General features: G+C 40.3%; 1 protein-coding gene across 1 annotated transcript; it reads left to right on the top strand.

Annotated features, from left to right (window-relative positions):
* Window positions 1-11,524: 11,524 nt before the first annotated feature.
* On the top strand, window positions 11,525-21,053 carry ptger4c (prostaglandin E receptor 4 (subtype EP4) c; the record flags this gene model as incomplete). The annotated part of the gene is made up of 2 exons (XM_081374198.1): window positions 11,525-12,340; window positions 20,460-21,053. 2 exons carry the CDS (start codon window positions 11,525-11,527, stop codon window positions 21,051-21,053), a joined length of 1,410 nt encoding a protein of 469 aa, XP_081230324.1.
* Between the last annotated feature and the right edge of the window lie 1,030 nt (window positions 21,054-22,083).

The following is a 22,083-nucleotide window of genomic DNA, read 5'->3' as shown; positions in this document are numbered from 1 at the left end:
AGAACATTTTTGTGAGAAATCTTCTATGATTATGTGTGTGAACTTCTCCTCTATTTGGACATTTCCTTATTTGACCCTAAAACACAACACGATGCAATCTGTAATTCAAAGTCCTGGGAAAACACCGGTGAAAAATCAATACAGAAAATTATTTTATATTAGTCCGATACATTGGACCCTTTTCTTTACTGACTGAGTGTTTATGATGTTCCTGGTTAGCATTTTATTGCCTGTCATCATCCCAGTGTTGTGTGATGTTCTTCTTGTAATGTTTGAATGAGCGAATGAGATGGGAGACAGTGAGGAAGTATCGTGTGACAGCAGAACAAGCTATCAGCCATTTCATGTCAAAGTTTGTCCTCTTTAACAGAGTTCAAGGTGTCTGAATCAGACAAGAAATCTCATCTCATCTCTCTCTGCTGCATTATCTGGTAATTGCCCTGTTTGCTAATGTGCTGTTGTTGATTCCCAGTGAAAATGCAGGATCTCTAATTAGAAACAGACAGTGTCAATCTGAAGCACGTGTGTGTGTACTTAGCCTGTGGATACCAAAGAGCCACAGTGAAAGAAGAGGAAAATTGCTTAATGTGCTGAGAGGATATTAATTCAGCCTGCATCCACATCCTACTGTCAATAGGAGACAAATAAAACACTGCAGTCTGATAAAAGCCCTGGTTTGTACCACCTGTCTTATTTTGAGAGCTGCGTGGTTTAATGTAGTTGGCCCGACCACACTCAATTAGCCAGCTCGTCATTCTTTCATTCAGACGTTCACCCACTCATTTAGTCTCCATCTGTTTTTTTTTTCTTTAAGTGTCAGCTAGTAATGAATTTTATGCCATTATACCATCTTAACTCAATGAGGCACCTATTATTTGGATTACCTAGACAACAGTGATATGTGATACTTTAACTTCTATCTGCTCAAATTCTCTTAATTTCATTTATTACAATCTTATGTGTAAAGTATACTATAGAGGTAATGTAATGTTCTCTAATAAAATCCCATTCACATGCATTAACACTTCTAAAACCAGACAGAAAGCAACGAGACAAAGAGCTTTGCCATTTAGAGTCTTTATTATTCAAAACAAGATGCATTTAGCATCTCTCGACCTATCTAGAAGAACAAATTTAGCAATGTGGCCTTAAGAATAAATGAAAATCACTCTGGGTATCTGTTATTAGTCCTGTCTTGTCAGCTGAGGAGTCACAAGATGAACAATTCTAATATCTCCCCTGACCAGATGCTAACATTACCACACATTCCTTAGAGAAGCAATAATGCTACAAGGAGGCTGTTAGTCACCCAAGCACCATAACATTTTCAAAACGTGTCTTCAAACGATTCATGTCTTTCTATGTGGCTTACAATTTTGAGAGAAGAGATTTGCTTAATAGTCCCTAAGAGACAATGAAGCTATACAACATTAGAGATAAAGATATATGTTATGGAAAGCACCAATGCTATGTTTTGAGGCTATTGCAACCTAAGAAGTGCATCTGAGAAGCTCTTTCTTCCATCTGAGTTGGGATTTGCTTTTACAACGTTGTGTATTAATTCCAAAACATTTTTTTATTTTCTAACATAAAGATTTACCCATGAAAAGTAAGTGATTAGTTTTACATCTGGTGCCTATAAGCTAAAAAAGAGCAAATCATTATTAGTGAAATACAGCATGGAAAATGCAAAAAAACTGCGCAAACTCATTCATTCACTACAGGCTTGTTTGTTAGCATGTTTTAGCGGCATATCATTAGCGTATTATTTAGCGGGAGCACTTCGACTCGGCGCAGTAAAAAGTCACGCCTGAAAAATCCTCTCCCTCTCACTTCTGTCATTAGAACCAACGTGACTTTTTACTGCGCATAGTCGAAGTGCTCCCAGTGCTATTCCGCCATACATTATAGTTATCCTTTTTACCCGCTTAGAAAAGCGCCACGTTTTATTTTGTGTCACCATACTTGGTCATGTAACTACTCGTGTAACTGTATTTAAATAGTGGAAACGTGGAGGTGTTTGGTCGCTTCTAGCTTCATCTCTGTTTGGTCCCTAATGAATGAACTGGGCTAAGCTAAGTGCTATTAAAGTGTCGCCGCGCGCCAGAGTGATTGAGTGCACGCAATGAGACGAGAGAGGTATGTATCAACTCGTCTTAGTTAAGGGAATAACATAGTTTTAATATGAAAAAATGGTGGAGTGTTCCTTTAAGCAGTAGGTATTGGCTGAAATATGGCAGAAATGAGTATTACAGTAAAATGCTACTACACCACAGGCCTGTCCAAATACCTACACTTGCAGTCTATGCACTTGACCACTTGACGTATTTCCTGTATTTTGCCCCAGTGATCAAGTGGGCTTGAGAACCCTGTTAGAACGGTGTCGTGTTAGCGGCCCCTAAGTTAATAACTAATGATGGTTGCAATGGAAGTGAATCGATCAAAACTAACTTGAGCTGGACAATAACTTTATTTTGATAACACAATATAACATTGACACCAAATGAAAAGAGTTTTTACTGTAATAAAAACAGATTTGGGAGCATTAGCAGAACTGAAGGTGTCCGAATATATACACGAAACTCACATGGTCATTTTCATCAGTGAAACCGACCAATCGTGAAACAGCTGTCGTTATCAGAATTTGTGCAGTCATTTGCTCTCAAATCGCTCTCGCAGTGCGATAGTATATGTCTACATCACAGTCACGTGGCGTCGCCGCTGTCTCAAGTCATTCAAAATTTCTAACCAGCATACACTACTTCAAATCAGACACCGATCAGTCATTTTCGGATTTGACATTTCAGCTCCTATGGTCATGAGATACCGCAGGCTATTTGCCTTGGTATGTGTAGTCCTATTTTGTACAACATTTGCAACTGTTTTTATCACTAGGCTATAATTAGAAGCACCACAATTTTAAATTTGTGTCTTCTGTTAGTTACATAGCGACTAGCGAACAGACATGTAGAAGTTTATTTTAAAATGCAAAGTATTGAAAATATAATAAATAAAAGCTCTGTAAACACTTGCGTTTTTTGCAACTAAGTGTGTCCCATCGGGTGATCAATAGTTCTACACATAAGCTACTTTGAATCTTTATGCCTACTTGAATACTTGGGCCAAATAGAGGAAATATGTCATGCAAGTAGACAAGTGGTCAAGTGCAAAGACCGCAAGTGTGGGTATTTGGACAAGACAAACGACTACACACTTCAGAATCTCAGTGGATGCCATACTTTATGTGAATAATTGTCCGCTTATGTGTCATGAATTTGGACATCCTACTCATGGACATGTGCATAGCATTAGTGTTTTTACTGCATTTTTCAAATGAATGCAGCCTTGGTGAGCATAAGAGACTTCTTTCAAAAACATATTGTACATGTGCATCTTTGGTGGGGTTTTATGAATTGGAACAGAAAGAAACAAATTAATTTCCTATTCATTAAGCTCAGCCTATTTCATGCGGGATGGTTGTGTAGGTGGCTTCAAAGTTTAGTTTCCCTATCATAGGAAAGAAGTACAGGAACGCAGGTGAGCTGAAAGCGACACCTGTGGCATTTTTTCCTTGCCTTTTTCAATTAAAACCTCTCCTGAGCTCCTGAAAAAAGCAAAGACTCGTGTTTCTCACCTTTGAAAGGGGCGAGACTAAGTCACAGCGGCTCCATCACACATCTTTCACAGCACACGATTCAGAATCTGTGCTCTGCTGGGAAACATTAAGCATCTTTCATTCTCTCGCACGCTCTCTTGTGCTCTAATGACATCTCAGGGACAAAGACAGTTCACTTTAACTGTGCTTGTTGCGTCTGAACAAAGACTGGAAAATTTGGAAAGAATAAAGAGAGAAACGGCGCTTGAGACTGTGTGTAAGGGTGAAAGACAGAGATGCGTGGAGGGAGATGACGGAGGAGAAAACCAAACGCTCTGATGGGTCATTAGATTACAGCATTTTTACGTCAAGGTACGATGTGATGAGCAAACACATCACACAGATAACGTCACTCTTGCTGACAGCACATCATCATTTAGATGTGAATGAAGACATAGCTCTCAGTCTATCACTCCTAACACCTCTCCACATCCATTTGATTAAAAACCAGGTTTTTCAAACTGTGGTCTGGGGAATTCAGTAATTATTTTGAATTAAAAAGATTTTTAATGTTATTTATGCTCACCAAGGCTGTGTTTATTTGATTCAATTGATTTGAACACAAAAAAACAGTAACATTGTGAAATTTATTACAATTAAAATAACTGTTTTCTATTTGAATATTTAAAATGTAATTTATTCTTGTCATTTAAAGCTGAATTTTCAGCATCATTACTCCAGTCTTCAGTGTCACATGATCCTTTAGAAATCATTCAGATATGATGATTTGACACTCAAGAAACTCTGTAGTTATAAATTGTAATAATACTTCTCAATATTTTTGTTTTTACTGTATTTTATCAAATAAATGCAGTCTTGATGAGCATAAAATACTTCTTTCAAAAACATTTAAAAAAATCATAACTTTTGACAAGAAGTATATATATATATATATATATATATATATAGACTGGAATTCTTTTCATACGAAACTGATTTTATACAGAATTTGGTGTCCTTCAGTCATTTTAAAATTGTCATGTGTGATCTAAAGAATGAATCGATGTGTAAATGTTGTAAAGGCTGTATGTTTTATGTTTGTTTTATTACATGTTGTTAATTGTCAAATATATGTATTAGTAAATGGCAATTATTTATTTTATTTAAGAATTAATCTATAGCTGCCTTTATATTTTAAGAAGGGATTCCTCATATTAGGGGGTCCTTGGCTTTAAAAAATGTAAAAACCCTGCTAAACTACCTCAGCAAGAACAAATGAACAGCAGAAGGTTTAATACTGCAGTCAAGGAGATGTGCGTACATAATTAAAAATTGACTTAGTTAACAGTTAATCACTAAACAGCTTTAAGGCACACAAAATCGAGCCATAATTTATTTAGACAAATTTAAGGCACTGACTGACCATTAGAAATTGATGCCGCAATTCATGAATGAATGGCTCGATTGGGACATTGAAGCTCTATCATGAGGGACATACATCAACACCATTGACCACTGAGACATCGGTCAAATGTCCCCAGTGTTTGAAGTAAACAAGTGTGGTGCATTAGCACATCCAGTAACTGAGGTCTTCAATTAACTTTTCCAAATAAAAATTATCAAAGGGCATGAGAGACAGATCATGTGCAAAACAGGATCTCAATCCAACGTACACTATAGCATTCAATAGTTTGTGTCAGTAAATTTTTTTCATGTTTTTGAAAGAAGTCTCTTATGCTCACCAAGGCTGTATTTATTTGATCCAAAATATGGTTGAAATGGTAAAGTTGAAATGGCAAAGCTGAATTTTCAGCATCATTACTCCAGTCTCTTCACTTCACAGTGCACGTATTGTCTATGTATTCACAGACACAATGCTCTATGTCACAGCTGTTATACGGCTGGAGGACTGTATTATCCAATCAGGAGCCATAAACCAGCATACTTCAAAACTAAAGTAAGTATGCTAAATGTAATAAAACAATAAAATTTTACTTTGTAGATGTAGATCTTAAATATTTACTTGCATGGGTTTCAGTCTGCATTGGAACATAATAGGTGTGCTATTTGCAGAAGAAAAAAAAACTATACATAATGTAGTATACGAAATATTCAGGGTTTTGTTTTATGTTATTTTCCTTTCCAATAGAGGAAGGTAAATGCTAAACAGAAATATGTGTCATGACTCAATGTCATCAGTAATTTCAACCATGCTCTGAGTGTCAAAACAACTGTAGACAGTAACAAAGGCATAATGCAACCAGGCTTAGCTGTGTGATATTTCTATAGCAACAGCTAATCTTGTAATTTGTTGAAACGTGCTTCATTAATGTAATTGATTCTCTATTGACATTCCATTGATTGAGTGTGTAATCACCCTTTTTGTTTTTTCTCTCACGGGACATTCATCACAACAAGGGAACAACTGAAATGATTTGGAGCAATAATAATTCACTTGACATGGACAGTTTAAAGATTTAATTTTATTTTACACAAGTTACACAAAACCTGTCCTTGTATATAGTGTATGTGTGTGTGTGTGTGTGTGTGTGTGTGTGTGTGTGTGTGTGTGTGTGTGTGGAAAAAAAATATATATACAGATATATATACAGATATATAAAAAGATATATATACAGTGCTATGCATAAGTTTAGACACCCATGTTGACTAAAAAGAGGAATAAAAAATCATATTTTGGAAATTGAACTTAATGCCTTAATTTAAAAAATTAGGAAAAATCCAACCTTTAAGGACACCAATTTTCTTTGTGAATGAATAATGTATCGTAAATAAATAAATGTTCTTCCTTAAAATACAGGGTGCATAAGTTTGGACACCCCTATGTTAAATTCCCATAGAGGCAGGCAGATTTTTATTTTTAAAGGCCAGTTACTTCATGGATCCAGGATACTATGCATCCTGATAAAGTTCCCTTGGCCTCTGGAATTAAAATAGCCCCATATCATCACATAGCCTTCACCATACCTAGAGATTGGCATGGAGTATTTTCCATGAGATCATCTCTCAATGCAAATCAAACTAGCTGTTAGGCTAACTGAAATAAAACCATGCCAATAGGTATGGAGATATGCACCCTGTATTTTAAGGAAGAACATTTATTTATTTACGATACATTAATCATGCAGAAAGAAAATTGATGTCCTTAAAAGTTGGATTTTTCCAAATTTTTTTAATTAAGGCATTAAGTTCAATTTCCAAAAGATGATTTTTTTATTCCTGTTTTTAGTCAACATGGGTGTCTAAACTTATGCATATCACTGTATATACATATATATATATATATATATATATATATATATATATATATATATATATATATATATTTTTTTTTTTTTTTTTTTTTTTGCTATATTTGTACACATGTAAATATGTAGGCTACTTTATATGTTTTAAAATGTAATTTATTCCTGTGATGGTAAAGCTGAATTTTCAGCATTATTACTCCAGTCTTCAGTATCACATGATCCTTCAGAAATCATTCTAATCCAGGCTAATGATTTGCTGAAACATTTATTATTATTATCAATGCTGAAAATATTTGTGCTGCTTAATATTTTTGTGGAACCCAGGACAAAAAAAAGAAAGTTTAAAAGAACAGCATTTATTTGAAACAGAAATCTTTTGTAACATTATAAATGATCATTTTGATCATTTCAGTCATTGCTGAAACTTTTGAACCCTAGTATATTAACAAGTGAATTTTAAAATCTTGTTAAAAAATATGTAATTTTAATCGTTTGATTGTGATTAGACTGTACTGAGATCCGGTAGCCTAACAGATTACATGTAACGCCAGTTACACAAACAGAGTACCTTTTTCAAGTAGGTCTAACGAACACATTACTTTTAAATTTACAACAAAATCTACTTTCTTAAATAAGTAACGCAAGTTATTTTGTTTTCCCATTTGTAGACTGACACCTCTCCTGTCCTCATGTATAGAGAAATCGGGAGTAGGTGCCGAGCATCCACTATGCAAGTTCGGACACGGAAGCTCGTGAGCCCTTGCACACGTCACGAGCCCTTGTTGGCACCGGAAACACGGAGGTTCCGCACGGCTCGTCCATTGAAAACAATCTGAAAAATACGCTTTGGTGGACACATGGCCTAAATGTGAGCATACATTTATCTAGCCTATCTCACATGCCCAAAAACGGATTCAGTATTGCTCAAAATTAATAAAAATAGCCTAGTGAAATACTAATTAAATAGGCTATTACGCAAACCTGCTTTAAAGCTTTATGTATTTAGCTGCGCCCTATAATGTACACGTGCGTGAATTTGCTTTTCCTTCACCCTGAGGCTTAGCCTATTCATTTCATTTTGGTGTGAAAGAGCTATTAGAACTTTTATTTTATTTTGTTATTAAAATCAAACGAGCAAGCCCAGCCCAGGTGAAAAAGAAGTAGGCTAACACAAACATAACCTAACGTATTACTTTCCATAAAAAGTAACCAAGTAACACAATTAGTTATACTTTTGTAAGGAGCAGCACAATATTGTAACTCTTTACTTTTAAAAGTAACTTTGCCCAACACTGCTGAAATCTAGCTATATTACATAATGATTTTGTACTAAATGGGAAATGATCAAGGTGAATGATTTATGCACCACTATTTGTGCTATAAATGATTCTCCACAGACATTTATAGTATGTTTGCTCATAAAATAGATATCTGTATATACTTACCACACACACACCTGTACAAAAGCAGGGTATAAATGCCTCCTCTCCTGTGTGTGATGTGGGCGTGTGAGTGTTGGCGTCTATGGCCAAAAGGTTATTGTAGCAAGATATGAAAGGCTGAGTGAGATGTTTGCCCGGGGTGCCGGTCGCACACACACTGACTGCTGCTTGCATCAGGGCAGAATCTACTTATAAAGACAGAGACACAGCAGAGCCGTCACACGGTGGCATCCCTCTTTAACTCCCTCGTGATGATGAATTCTTTCATTACCTCTAATTAGACCTCAAGCCCTGGGTTCATGATTGCTATCCCTGTGGTAGACAGAGGAAGAGCTTTATCGAGATCCTGTGTTGAGAAAGGCTCTCCCACACTGGCTTTATATAGATTCCTGCAGATTCATAACCCTCCCCGTGCCTAAATACTCCCAAATGGATTAGGAGATGGATGCAAAGACTGTCCCAGTCCAAACACAGAGATCAATACCTCTCCTCTGCCAATATCAGCTCAGGATGTGCAGTGTGTGTGTGTGAGGGACTGTAAAATGGCATCACAATCATTGATTATGTGAGAAGACTTCATTCAGTTGACTAACAAAACTTTTTGATGTATAACAATGACATCTGCTTCACTATAGCATAAACCTTTAGTTTATTACAGGTACAGTGATAAAGGATGCAATACTGGCCTTGTCAGAGACAGAGCTATACAATACATTCTTAATGACGTTTAAGACTTTCCAAGATGAGGCGAAACAAGAGAAACAGACAATAATTCTGTTTGACAAAACATACACACACACACACACACACACACACACACACACACACACACACACACACACACACACACACACACACACACACACACACACACACACACACACACACACACACACACACACACACACACACACACACACACACACACACACACACACACATATTTATAGTAAGTTTGTCAATAACTAGTGTACTTGGCATGGCATGACATCTAATGTTTTTGTTAGGTAACCTAAAATGCTTGGTAAAATCTAAATAGATGTTGATGATGTTGTTCAAGTCCAATATTATTTAATATGATTAAATCAACCTGTCAATTTAGGGGTCTGATCAGGAACAAATGGATCATGAAAGGGATAGTTCTGCCAAAAATAAAATAAAAAATGTGTAATCAGTACTCCCTCGTTTCGTTCCAAACCTGCATGACAGATCACATAAGACAATACTTTATTAGACCTTAATTTTTTAAAAATAATATCTTCTTGTATGTTCTACAGCCTTGCCTTGCCTACAAGTTTGGAACAATAAAAGGGTTAGTTTCATTTTTGGATACTATTCCTGTGATTAAAGCTGAATTTTCAGCATCATTACTCCAGTCTTCAGTGTCACATGATCCTTCAGAAATTCTCATGATCCTTCAGAAATTAGTTCAACCAAATGATCAACCAGTACTGCATGCATCTCATGACCCTTCGGTTGGCAAGCATATAAGAACAACAAGAAACCGTACAGGGTCAACAGCCGGGAAGAAAAGGACTATGCGGAAGGCATATAGGGAGGGAGGCAAAACAGAAGAAGAGGGAGAAGAGGTCAATTTCCAGTGAAATAAAGGCTTCTTTTGTGGTCCATGTTCTCAATCATGGCCTATATGTAAATTAGTACTGTTGCAATTATCTTTTTTTAAAAGACGCTATAGGGCAGATTTATCAACCTGGGTCACTTTTTCAAATGCCTTCACACAGTGAGCATAACAGCAGTCTATGTGGGCTAAACTGTGGATCATTAATCATTGCTTTAGCTTAAAATGCATTCAATAACTACTTTCAGATTACATCAATTATTTTCTAACTTCGACACAACCACCGCCAAAACTCTATACCTACAGGCCAATTTGCACGTTTACATATAAAACGGTTAAACTTAAGGTCAAATTAAACCTAACATAATGCAACACTGAATAAGGCAGCATTTTGCTACAGTTCTACAGTAATACCATATTGAAATATATTCTCTGAAAAATGAAATACTGTCAAAACAATTAGATGTAGCTGAACATCACCTATACACAGATGTTAGTCTTTCAATTTCATTACCATACAAAAGGGACTCAGGAATCATTTTGTACTGCAATGTAATCATGGACATGTAAAACATATATTTTAAGAAAATGTACAAAAGAAAATACAGTAAAATCAGTGCTACCTGTTGTTAGTGTTTTTAGGTTGTTTAATGAGTGACAAAGAATGTTTGTTGAGTGCAAACCTTTTCCATTGTGCTAAGGAAGATTGAGTTGATTTGAGACATGTATGAAGTGTTTTGGTAGTTTTAGAGCATTTTGAAAGTGAAATGAACTTCTGTGCCAAGTTAAAAGTTGGTTAGTTAACTGTTTGAAGAGTAAAAACAAAAACAAAACTGTAATATTTACCATACAGCCTTGTGCATCAAAACCATCACAGCTTACATCAGGAAACATTGTCAGAGTCAATTTTACTATACTGACAATTACAATGACAATTGTTTACAATGACACAAGGACTTGTCATTCTGATGGCACTGATATGTTCTGACATAAATACTTTTGAAATATGAACTAAGGATTTTGGACAAGTTACCAGCTTTTGCAGGTAATCTATTGTGTGGTGCTGTCTGTACTAATTGTTTCGAGACTGTTTAAGGATTATTCGAGAAAAGTACATGTGACTGAGAAAACTGTTAGAGGATAATTTGTCTTTTCAGTTGAACGCTCAGTTATTAAGCTATCATTCACAAGAAACAAATATACAGGTATGTAATCAAGTCAGCATATATTATTATTATTATTATCCATTTAGAAACCACAAGCAACAGAAAAAGATATTGCTCCGCAAAATAATGCAGTTAACATGCAAAACATCTGACACTATTCTTGCAATTCCTAACTGAATTGAGCTTGTTACAAGCTACACACCTGCGTTTACAATCAGCTATATCTGGCTGCATTGGATTGCATGTGACGCCATTCTCTATTGATGACATCACATGGAGGAAAAGAGGAGCTGTGGGTTTCTATAAAAGCAGTGACACATAAGGCACAGAGAGATACGAGTAAACGTAAGACGTAAAGAGATCTGTTCGTTATTTATTTGGTGAACTCTCTGGATGTGCAGTGGCTGCACACTGTACTTATGGAAAGTGGAGACTTTGGGTTTGTTGAGCCACTTGCACCTGTCAACATATCAGACATGAACGATTCACTGTTGAACCTGGATTTGAATCTGTCAGAAGTTCTCGCGCCTTTCGCCAACAGCTCGTCTCCTGGTTTGCGCCTGGACTATCGCTCTCTCATCACTTCGGCCACTATGTTTGGCTTCGGAGTCCTCGGAAACCTCGTGGCGATCGTGGTGCTTTGCATCTCCAAGAAGGAACAGAAGGAGACCACCTTCTACACTCTGGTGTGCGGGATGGCCATCACGGACCTGCTGGGCACCTGTTTCACCAGTCCAGTGGTCATCGCCACATACATCGCGGGCAGGTGGCCGGGCGGAACGCTCCTGTGCCATTTCTTCTCCTTTTCCATGCTGTTCTTCGGCTCGGCTGGGATGTCTATTCTGTGCGCCATGTCAGTGGAGAGATATCTGGCCATAAACCACGCGTACTTCTACTCTCAGCATGTGGATCGGGCCATGGCTCGGTTCGCGCTGATGGCGACGTATCTGGCTAATATCGTGTTGTGCATCATGCCCAGTTTTGGTTTCGGAAAACACATGAGACACTTTCCCGGAACTTGGTGCTTCTTGGACTGGCGCGCCATGGACCCCGTCGGTGCCTCGTACACGTTTCTGTACGGAGGTTTCATGCTGCTGTTGATCGCCATCACCGTCCTGTGTAATTTCGCTGTGTGTCGTTCACTGGTCGGGATGAGTAAGATGAGTCGCATGGCGAGGGCAGATGTATCTGGCCAGCGCAGGTTCAAATTAACATCTGCGGCGGAGATCCAGATGTTCTGGCTGTTAATTTTAATGACCATCGTGTTCCTAATATGCTCCATCCCTTTAGTGGTGAGTTATTCAGTACTACTATATTATCTGTTCTTGTGCATTTCATATTATTTATGAATAAGCGCTATACCAGTGGAGCTTGTATCTAATCCTGCCAATCATAACGCAACATAAGTGGCTCAGGCTACCTCACAACCATGACAAATCTTTCAGCACCCGTTCCAACCACAACCTCAGTCCCACTTTTCTAGAAATTAACTACTTAATTTGTCATCATTAGCTTATTATGGCTTTTTATAGCTCAAGTGGAGTCTCAGACTCCAAGCAAGCCAAATTCAGACTTGATTTGATTATACGAGGATTAAATGAGCAGGTGAACTTGTTATGTGTCGCCTCTTGAAAGTGGGGGAATGACGTGAGCTATTAAATCGCTAACTTATTTAAAAAAAACATAATAAAAATGCAACTACAAAAATGAATCAGGTTTCTTAAAAACCTGATTCAAAGACCTTAAAGACAAACTCTTAAAAAAAATGAACTTTAAAAATCTGTGAATCAATTTTATTTTAAAATATCATTGAAAAAACATTTTGTTGTCATGTGACAAGGAAATTATTCAGACTCTAATGACGTCGGTTTACTATTGTTACTATTGTTATTATTAAACGGTTAGTTCACATAAAAAGGACAATTATTTAATTAATTTTTCACCCTCATGTAATTCCAAAGACTTTCATTCATCTTTGGAACACAAATCAAGATCTTTTTGATGAAATCTGAGAGATTCCTGTCCCTCCATAGACAGCTACACACCACACTTTGACGCTCGCTTCAAAAAGTTCATAAAGAGATTGTAAAACTAATCCATTGAGTGGTTTCCTCCCAATTTTCTGAATAGACTTGATCGCTTTATATGATGAACAGATTTAATTTAGGCTTTTATTCACATATAAACATAATGATCAGCGAATATAAAAAGAAGCTCAACCTGCTTGATGCGCGAGAATGAACCTCATTGGTTCTTGCTGAAGCTCAAACGTGCTGCGTAACACGAGAGAATGAACCTCGTTGGTTCTTGCGGAAGCTCAAACGTGCTGCGTAACACTAGAGAATGAACCTCATTGGTTCTTGCAGAAGCTCAAACGTGCTGCGTAACACTAGAGAATGAACCTCATTGGTTCTTGCGGAAGCTCAAACGTGCTGCGTAACACGAGAGAATGAACCTCATTGGTTCTTGCGGAAGCTCAAACGTGCTGCATAACACGAGAGAATGAACCTCATTGGTTCTTGCTGAAGCTCAAAACGTGCTGTGTAACACGAGAGAATGAACCTCGTTGGTTCTTGCGGAAGCTCAAACGTGCTGCGTAACACTAGAGAATGAACCTCATTGGTTCTTGCGGAAGCTCAAACGTGCTGCATAACACGAGAGAATGAACCTGATTGGTTCTTGAGGAAGCTCAAACGTGCTGCATAACACGAGAGAATGAACCTGATTGGTTCTTGCGGAAGCTCAAACGTGCTGCATAACACGAGAGAATGAACCTCATTGGTTCTTGCGGAAGCTCAAACGTGCTGCATAACACGAGAGAATGAACCTGATTGGTTCTTGCGGAAGCTCAAACGTGCTGCGCAACACTAGAGAATGAACCTCATTGGTTCTTGCGGAAGCTCAAACGTGCTGCATAACACGAGAGAATGAACCTGATTGGTTCTTGCGGAAGCTCAAACGTGCTGCGTAACACGAGAGAATGAACCTCATTGGTTCTTGCGGATGCTCAAACGTGCTGCGCAACACTAGAGAATGAACCTCATTGGTTCTTGCGGAAGCTCAAACGTGCTGCGTAACACGAGAGAATGAACCTCATTGGTTCTTGCGGAAGCTCAAACGTGCTGCATAACACGAGAGAATGAACCTCATTGGTTCTTGCGGAAGCTCAAACGTGCTGCGTAACACGAGAGAATGAACCTCGTTGGTTCTTGCGGAAGCTCAAACGTGCTGCGTAACACTAGAGAATGAACCTCATTGGTTCTTGCGGAAGCTCAAACGTGCTGCGTAACACTAGAGAATGAACCTCGTTGGTTCTTGCGGAAGCTCAAACGTGCTGCGTAACACTAGAGAATGAACCTCATTGGTTCTTGCGGATGCTCAAACGTGCTGCGCAACACTAGAGAATGAACCTCATTGGTTCTTGCGGAAGCTCAAACGTGCTGCGCAACACTAGAGAATGAACCTCATTGGTTCTTGCGGATGCTCAAACGTGCTGCGCAACACGAGAGAATGAACCTCATTGGTTCTTGCGGAAGCTCAAACGTGCTGCATAACACGAGAGAATCAACCTCATTGGTTCTTGCGGAAGCTCAAACGTGCTGCGTAACACGAGAGAATGAACCTCGTTGGTTCTTGCGGAAGCTCAAACGTGCTGCGTAACACTAGAGAATGAACCTCATTGGTTCTTGCGGAAGCTCAAACGTGCTGCGTAACACGAGAGAATGAACCTCATTGGTTCTTGCGGATGCTCAAACGTGCTGCGCAACACGAGAGAATGAACCTCATTGGTTCTTGCGGAAGCTCAAACGTGCTGCATAACACGAGAGAATGAACCTCATTGGTTCTTGCGGAAGCTCAAAACGTGCTGTGTAACACGAGAGAATGAACCTCGTTGGTTCTTGCGGAAGCTCAAACGTGCTGCGTAACACTAGAGAATGAACCTCGTTGGTTCTTGCGGAAGCTCAAACGTGCTGCGTAACACTAGAGAATGAACCTCATTGGTTCTTGCGGAAGCTCAAACGTGCTGCGTAACACGAGAGAATGAACCTCAGTGGTTCTTGCGGAAGCTCAAACGTGCTGCATAACACGAGAGAATGAACCTGATTGGTTCTTGCGGAAGCTCAAACGTGCTGCGCAACACTAGAGAATGAACCTCATTGGTTCTTGCGGAAGCTCAAACGTGCTGCATAACACGAGAGAATGAACCTGATTGGTTCTTGCGGAAGCTCAAACGTGCTGCGTAACACGAGAGAATGAACCTCATTGGTTCTTGCGGATGCTCAAACGTGCTGCGCAACACTAGAGAATGAACCTCATTGGTTCTTGCGGAAGCTCAAACGTGCTGCGTAACACGAGAGAATGAACCTCATTGGTTCTTGCGGAAGCTCAAACGTGCTGCATAACACGAGAGAATGAACCTCATTGGTTCTTGCGGAAGCTCAAACGTGCTGCGTAACACGAGAGAATGAACCTCGTTGGTTCTTGCGGAAGCTCAAACGTGCTGCGTAACACTAGAGAATGAACCTCATTGGTTCTTGCGGAAGCTCAAACGTGCTGCGTAACACGAGAGAATGAACCTCATTGGTTCTTGCGGATGCTCAAACGTGCTGCGCAACACTAGAGAATGAACCTCATTGGTTCTTGCGGAAGCTCAAACGTGCTGCGTAACACGAGAGAATGAACCTCATTGGTTCTTGCGGAAGCTCAAACGTGCTGCATAACACGAGAGAATGAACCTCATTGGTTCTTGCGGAAGCTCAAAACGTGCTGTGTAACACGAGAGAATGAACCTCGTTGGTTCTTGCGGAAGCTCAAACGTGCTGCGTAACACTAGAGAATGAACCTCGTTGGTTCTTGCGGAAGCTCAAACGTGCTGCGTAACACTAGAGAATGAACCTCATTGGTTCTTGCGGAAGCTCAAACGTGCTGCGTAACACGAGAGAATGAACCTCAGTGGTTCTTGCGGAAGCTCAAACGTGCTGCATAACACGAGAGAATGAACCTGATTGTTTCTTGCGGAAGCTCAAACGTGCTGCGCAACACTAGAGAATGAACCTCATTGGTTCTTGCGGAAGCTCAAACGTGCTGCGTAACACGAGAGAATGAACCTCGTTGGTTCTTGCGGAAGCTCAAACGTGCTGCGTAACACTAGAGAATGAACCTCATTGGTTCTTGCGGAAGCTCAAACGTGCTGCGTAACACTAGAGAATGAACCTCATTGGTTCTTGCGGAAGCTCAAACGTGCTGCGTAACACGAGAGAATGAACCTCATTGGTTCTTGCGGATGCTCAAATGTGCTGCGCAACACTAGAGAATGAACCTCATTGGTTCTTGCGGAAGCTCAAACGTGCTGCGCAACACGAGAGAATGAACCTGATTGGTTCTTGCGGAAACTCAAACGTGCTGCGTAACACTAGAGAATGAACCTCGTTGGTTCTTGCGGAAGCTCAAACGTGCTGCGTAACACTAGAGAATGAACCTCATTGGTTCTGAAGCTCAAAAGTGCTGCGTAACACTAGAGAATGAACCTCATTGGTTCTTGCGGAAGCTCAAACGTGCTGCGTAACACGAGAGAATGAACCTCAGTGGTTCTTGCGGAAGCTCAAACGTGCTGCATAACACGAGAGAATGAACCTGATTGGTTCTTGCGGAAGCTCAAACGTGCTGCGCAACACTAGAGAATGAACCTCATTGGTTCTTGCGGAAGCTCAAACGTGCTGCGTAACACGAGAGAATGAACCTCGTTGGTTCTTGCGGAAGCTCAAACGTGCTGCGCAACACTAGAGAATGAACCTCATTGGTTCTTGCGGAAGCTCAAACGTGCTGCGTAACACGAGAGAATGAACCTCATTGGTTCTTGCGGATGCTCAAATGTGCTGCGCAACACTAGAGAATGAACCTCATTGGTTCTTGCGGAAGCTCAAACGTGCTGCGTAACACGAGAGAATGAACCTCATTGGTTCTTGCGGAAACTCAAACGTGCTGCGTAACACTAGAGAATGAACCTCGTTGGTTCTTGCGGAAGCTCAAACGTGCTGCGTAACACTAGAGAATGAACCTCGTTGGTTCTTGCGGAAGCTCAAACGTGCTGCGTAACACTAGAGAATGAACCTCATTGGTTCTTGAGGAAGCTCAAACTTGCTGCGTAACACGAGAGAATGAACCTCATTGGTTCTGAAGCTCAAACGTGCTGTGTAACACTAGAGAATGAACCTCATTGGTTCTTGAGGAAGCTCAAACTTGCTGCGTAACACAAGAGAATGAACCTCATTGGTTCTTGCGGAAGCTCAAACGTGCTGCGTAACACTAGAGAATGAACCTCGTTGGTTCTTGCGGAAGCTCAAACTTGCTGCGTAACACGAGAGAATGAACCTCATTGGTTCTTGCGGAAGCTCAAACGTGCTGCGTAACACTAGAGAATGAACCTCATTGGTTCTTGAGGAAGCTCAAACGTGCTGCGTAACTCATGAGAATGAACCTCATTGGTTCTTGAGGAAGCTCAAACGTGCTGCGTAACTCATGAGAATGAACCTCATTGGTTCTCGCACATCAAGCGAGAACCAATGCTTGCTAAACATGCTTGAGCTTCAGTTTATCATAACTGATGTGTGCATTGATGAATGTTTATATGTGAATAAAAGCCTAAATTCACTCTGTGTATCATATAAAATGATCGTGTCTCTTCAGAAAATTTCGACTAAACCGCTCGATTCATATGGATTAGTTTTACAATCTCTTTATGAACTTTTTGAAGCGTCAAAGTGTCAGATAGGCTACTTCACGAGTTCACATCTACATATAATTAATACAATAAGTTTATGCGTATTTGGCGTGCTGTCCGGGGGGAGGGCTCCGAGCTCGGAGTTAGGCCCGAACCCAAAGTACTCCCCCCAGTTGGTAAGAGTAGATGGAAATGGAAGTGTAGATGGAACTGGAAGTGAGGAGATGGGGTGGAGGAGGGATGCTGACAAACTTTCAATGAACAGAGACAGGTCTGCTGTGAATTTATACTCTGTCATTGAGTTGATTACTGATTAATCAACAGCTGTGCATGATTTGGTTAATTATCTGAACCTGCTCCTCCCGAACTTTGTTAAATAAAACCTCATATAGCTGTCAGGGACAGAAAGCTCTCAGATTTCATCGAAATATCTTCATTTGTGTTTGAAGAAGAACGAAAGTCTTAGAGGTTTGGAATGACATGAGGGTGAGTAATTAATGACAGAATTTTCATTTTTGGGTGAACTAACCCTTTAAGACAGGTTTTAATGAGGTCAAATGGAATAACCTTAAGTAAACGTCTCGGTTACTAACATAACCTCGGTTCCCTGAGATGAGGGAACGAGTGTTGCGTAAGGCTAGTTTACGCTATGGGAAAACTCCTTTTCTCGAGAATATTGAAGCAAAATCTTTAAAACGCAGTGCAGCTGCACAGCAGACACAGATAAGTGTCAACGCGGTCATTGGCTGTGCTGCGGCAACTGCACGAACCTATGGCGAGGCGGCTCAGACGCGTGAACCAATCAGGGCACTTCCCGCCCTGACACGTCAGAGCCCGCCAAAATGGGTGCGGCTTTTGCCTATAAATAATGCATTTCTAGCCTAGGAACCCAGGTTTAATCGACTGAAGCGATCCCCAGATCACAGCACAGTAGCACGGCGGGTTATGCAATACTCGTTCCCTCATCTCAGGGAACCGAGGCTACGTTAGTAACCGAGACTTTCCCTTTCGAGAGGTCTCTCGTATTGCGTAAGGCTAGCTTACGCTATGGGAACCCCCTTCAAAATGCCATGCGTGCTTAACTTCACTCCATACTATAGCCCAAGGCAGACGCTTGAGACTCATAGAAGAGTAAAGTATAAATCCTAATATAAGCCAGTCCTTTGACGAGCTTCATATAGGGAATATATATATATGAACCTCAGTTCAATTGGCCATAACCAGACATGTGTCGAGCCCTATGGCGAGATGTGTTTTACACTTTATACAGAAAGAACCCTCGCTTGCAAAGTGGGCACTTCCAAGTTGTAAAATCGTATAAATGTGGACGGCGAGGCCCAGCCGGCCGCCTCACATATATCTTCAATAGGTATTCCACTTGACGAAGCCCACGATGAGGCCATACCTCTTGTGGAATGAGCTCTGACGCCTAAGGGGCAATGAAGGCCCTTAGACTCATAAGCCAGCGCGATAGCGTCCACTATCCAGCGCGACAATCTCTGCTTTGTGACGGCAAGCCCTTTAGTGCGGCCGCCAAAGCATACAAAGAGCTGTTCCGACTGTCTGAATGAGGCAGAGCCCTGACAGGGCAGAGTCAATTTGCGTTTCTTTTGTTGTCTGGCGAGGAAAGAGCTGCCAGCTAAATAACCTGTGCTCTGAACGGAGTAGAAAGCACTTTAAGAACACAACCGTGCCTTGGCTTAAGGACGACTCTGGAGTCGTTTGGCCCTAACTCAAGGCAGGAAGCGCTTATTGATAGCGCTTGTAAATCGCCCACACGCTTAACTGAAGCCAGTGCTATTAAAAAAGCGGTTTTGAGTGAAAGTGGCTTCAGGTCCGTAGACCAAAGTGGCTCGAATGGGGGACCCTTCATGGCTTCCAGGACCGTTGAAAGGTCCAAGATAGGCACAGAGGGGGGTCGAGGAGTGTTTAATCTCCTTGCACCTTTAAGGAAGCGCACGATGAGGTCGTTTCTTCCTAGTGGTTTATCGGCCACAAGAGCGTGAGATGCTGTTATGGCCACCACATACACTTTGAGCGTGGAGGGGGTGCGATCCGCGTCCAAGAGCTCTTGCAAGAAGGCGAGCACACTTGGTACTTCGCATGAGTAGGGGTCCAGGCTCTGTGCTGCGCACCAGCCAGAAAACACTACCCATTTCTGAGCGTAGAGGCACCTAGTTGAAGGTGCTCTTGCTTCAGTGATGTTTTTCAGCACCCTATCCAGGAGACACCCGGGTACCCGTTGAGGGGCCATACATGAAGGGCCCACAAGTCGGGACGGGGGTGCCAAATCATCCCGTTTGCCTGGGATATGGCGCGCCGGATGGCACAGCAGAACAGCGGGCTGAAGGCGGCGACAGGAAGCCGGCGTCCTCAGAACTGCGATGCAAAGCTAGCCTTACACAATACGAGAGACTGCTCGAAAAGGAACTAGATATTCATGAATAAAAAAATCATAATGATTGTAAAAAGATTTTTTTTAAATAGATATACATTTTATATGTATCATAAGTAATGATTAAGTTGTGTACAATATTCAAGGTGCAACAAGGAAAATATTTTCGCACTTTTCACTTGTAGGATAGGCCGTACTTGTATAATGTGTAAAATGGACACAATCGTCATTACTTTCAAAGAGTTTGTGATCTTTTCTCATTTTAATGGGATTGAATTTTTGTTCAATTTAACAGGTGCGCATTTTCGTCAACCAGCTGTACGATCCTGCTCACATATCATCAGGCAGAAGTCCAGACTATCGCAGTGATCTCCTGGCCATTAGATTCGCCTCCTTCAACCCTATCCTGGATCCATGGGTGTATATTCTGTGCAGGAAAAACTTATTAACCAAAGGTTGCACGGGACTCAAGCGTATTATCAGACTGAGGAAAGGGGATCATAGTCATGTTTCGGGTTGGATGAATGGTCAGCACTCCCCTCCGTCATTTGCGCAAAGCAATTGCACAAGTTATGCATCATTGCGCACAGCCATCTGTAGAAACGACGTGTGTAAACAGACCTGCACGAACACTAAATCTTATGTGGACTTAACCCTTCGCCAGGCATGGGACTTTGATACAGCCCTGGCTGACTTTCATCCTTTCAGCGTCGAGCAGAACGGTGTCATGGGTTATGATGAAGACGAAGGAGCATCAAGCCCCAAACTCCTCACCAAGACTGTTGTGGCCCCACCAGCCACTGAAAAATTAGAAAATAAAGCTGAAATAGTGTCCTGCACTTTCAGTACACCAAGTTCATGTGTATCGGGAAAGTGCATGAGACAATGACCTAGATGCAAATCTAGATTCAATCTGTAAAGCACTGTGAGAAAAAAAAAGACTTTTTCTCTTTTTTGTGTCATTTTACATTCACAAATAATTCTGTGAATTTGCTTATTTTGATTCTGAATGATCCTGATTTTAGGATTAAACCATAACACTTGTATATCTATTATAGATGACATGGATGTTAGATGACATGGATGTGTTTAATATGTGGTCATGGATATGCTGCTTCCTTCTACTGTGCTGTGCCACGTTGCATGCTGGGTTGTACTTGACTGTGACTTGTCAAACTGTGAATAATTTATTAAAGGTGCAATTTATTTTCATCACATGTAAGAGTACAACTGACCAACAAAGCCCAACAATTCAACAATCCTTAAAAGAAATGCTTCTATTGTAAAAAGCTAAAATCAGTCTTTCAGATAAAATTATACAAAGAATTTCATTCACAGATGATCTCAATGATACTATATTTTGTAACATCCAAATACTCTGATCCATCTGAATTCAACACTTAAATACAGCATTTATATTTTTGAAACGACTCTTTTAAAATAATGTTGTATTTCCATAAAATGTTGTAACAGAATATAATACTTGTTGTTTTAATGTTGTTGTTTTTTTAAAAAGAGGGTGTGATAATACCAGAGGTGGACAGTAACAAAGTACATTTACTTGAGTACTGTACTTAAGTACACTTTTTGAGTATCTGTACTTTACTTGAGTATTATCTTTTCTGGAAACTTTTTACTTTAACTTCACTACGTTTGAAAGACAAATATCATACTTTTTACTCCACTACATTTCTGTCAAGGTCCTTGAGTAGAAAGTAGTAACGTCAGTCAGTGGATGATTTTGATTTGGAAATGAAAGTCGGGTTGACGTCAAAACCCGACGACAGATTTACGTCAGAACCCGATGTCAGATTTACGTCAGAACCCGCTGTCGGACAGACGTTGGATTTTGGTTGGAAATGAAAGTCGGGTTGACGTCAAAGCCAAAAAACTAAGCCAAGGGCACTATTTGAGGGAAC

The sequence above is a fragment of the Scardinius erythrophthalmus genome, assembly GCF_964197995.2.
Source record: "Scardinius erythrophthalmus genome assembly, chromosome: 9".
NCBI classification, from domain to species: Eukaryota; Metazoa; Chordata; class Actinopteri; order Cypriniformes; family Leuciscidae; genus Scardinius; species Scardinius erythrophthalmus.
The sequence above is the reverse complement of the archived record's forward strand: the minus strand, read 5'-3'. Positions and strand labels throughout refer to the sequence as shown.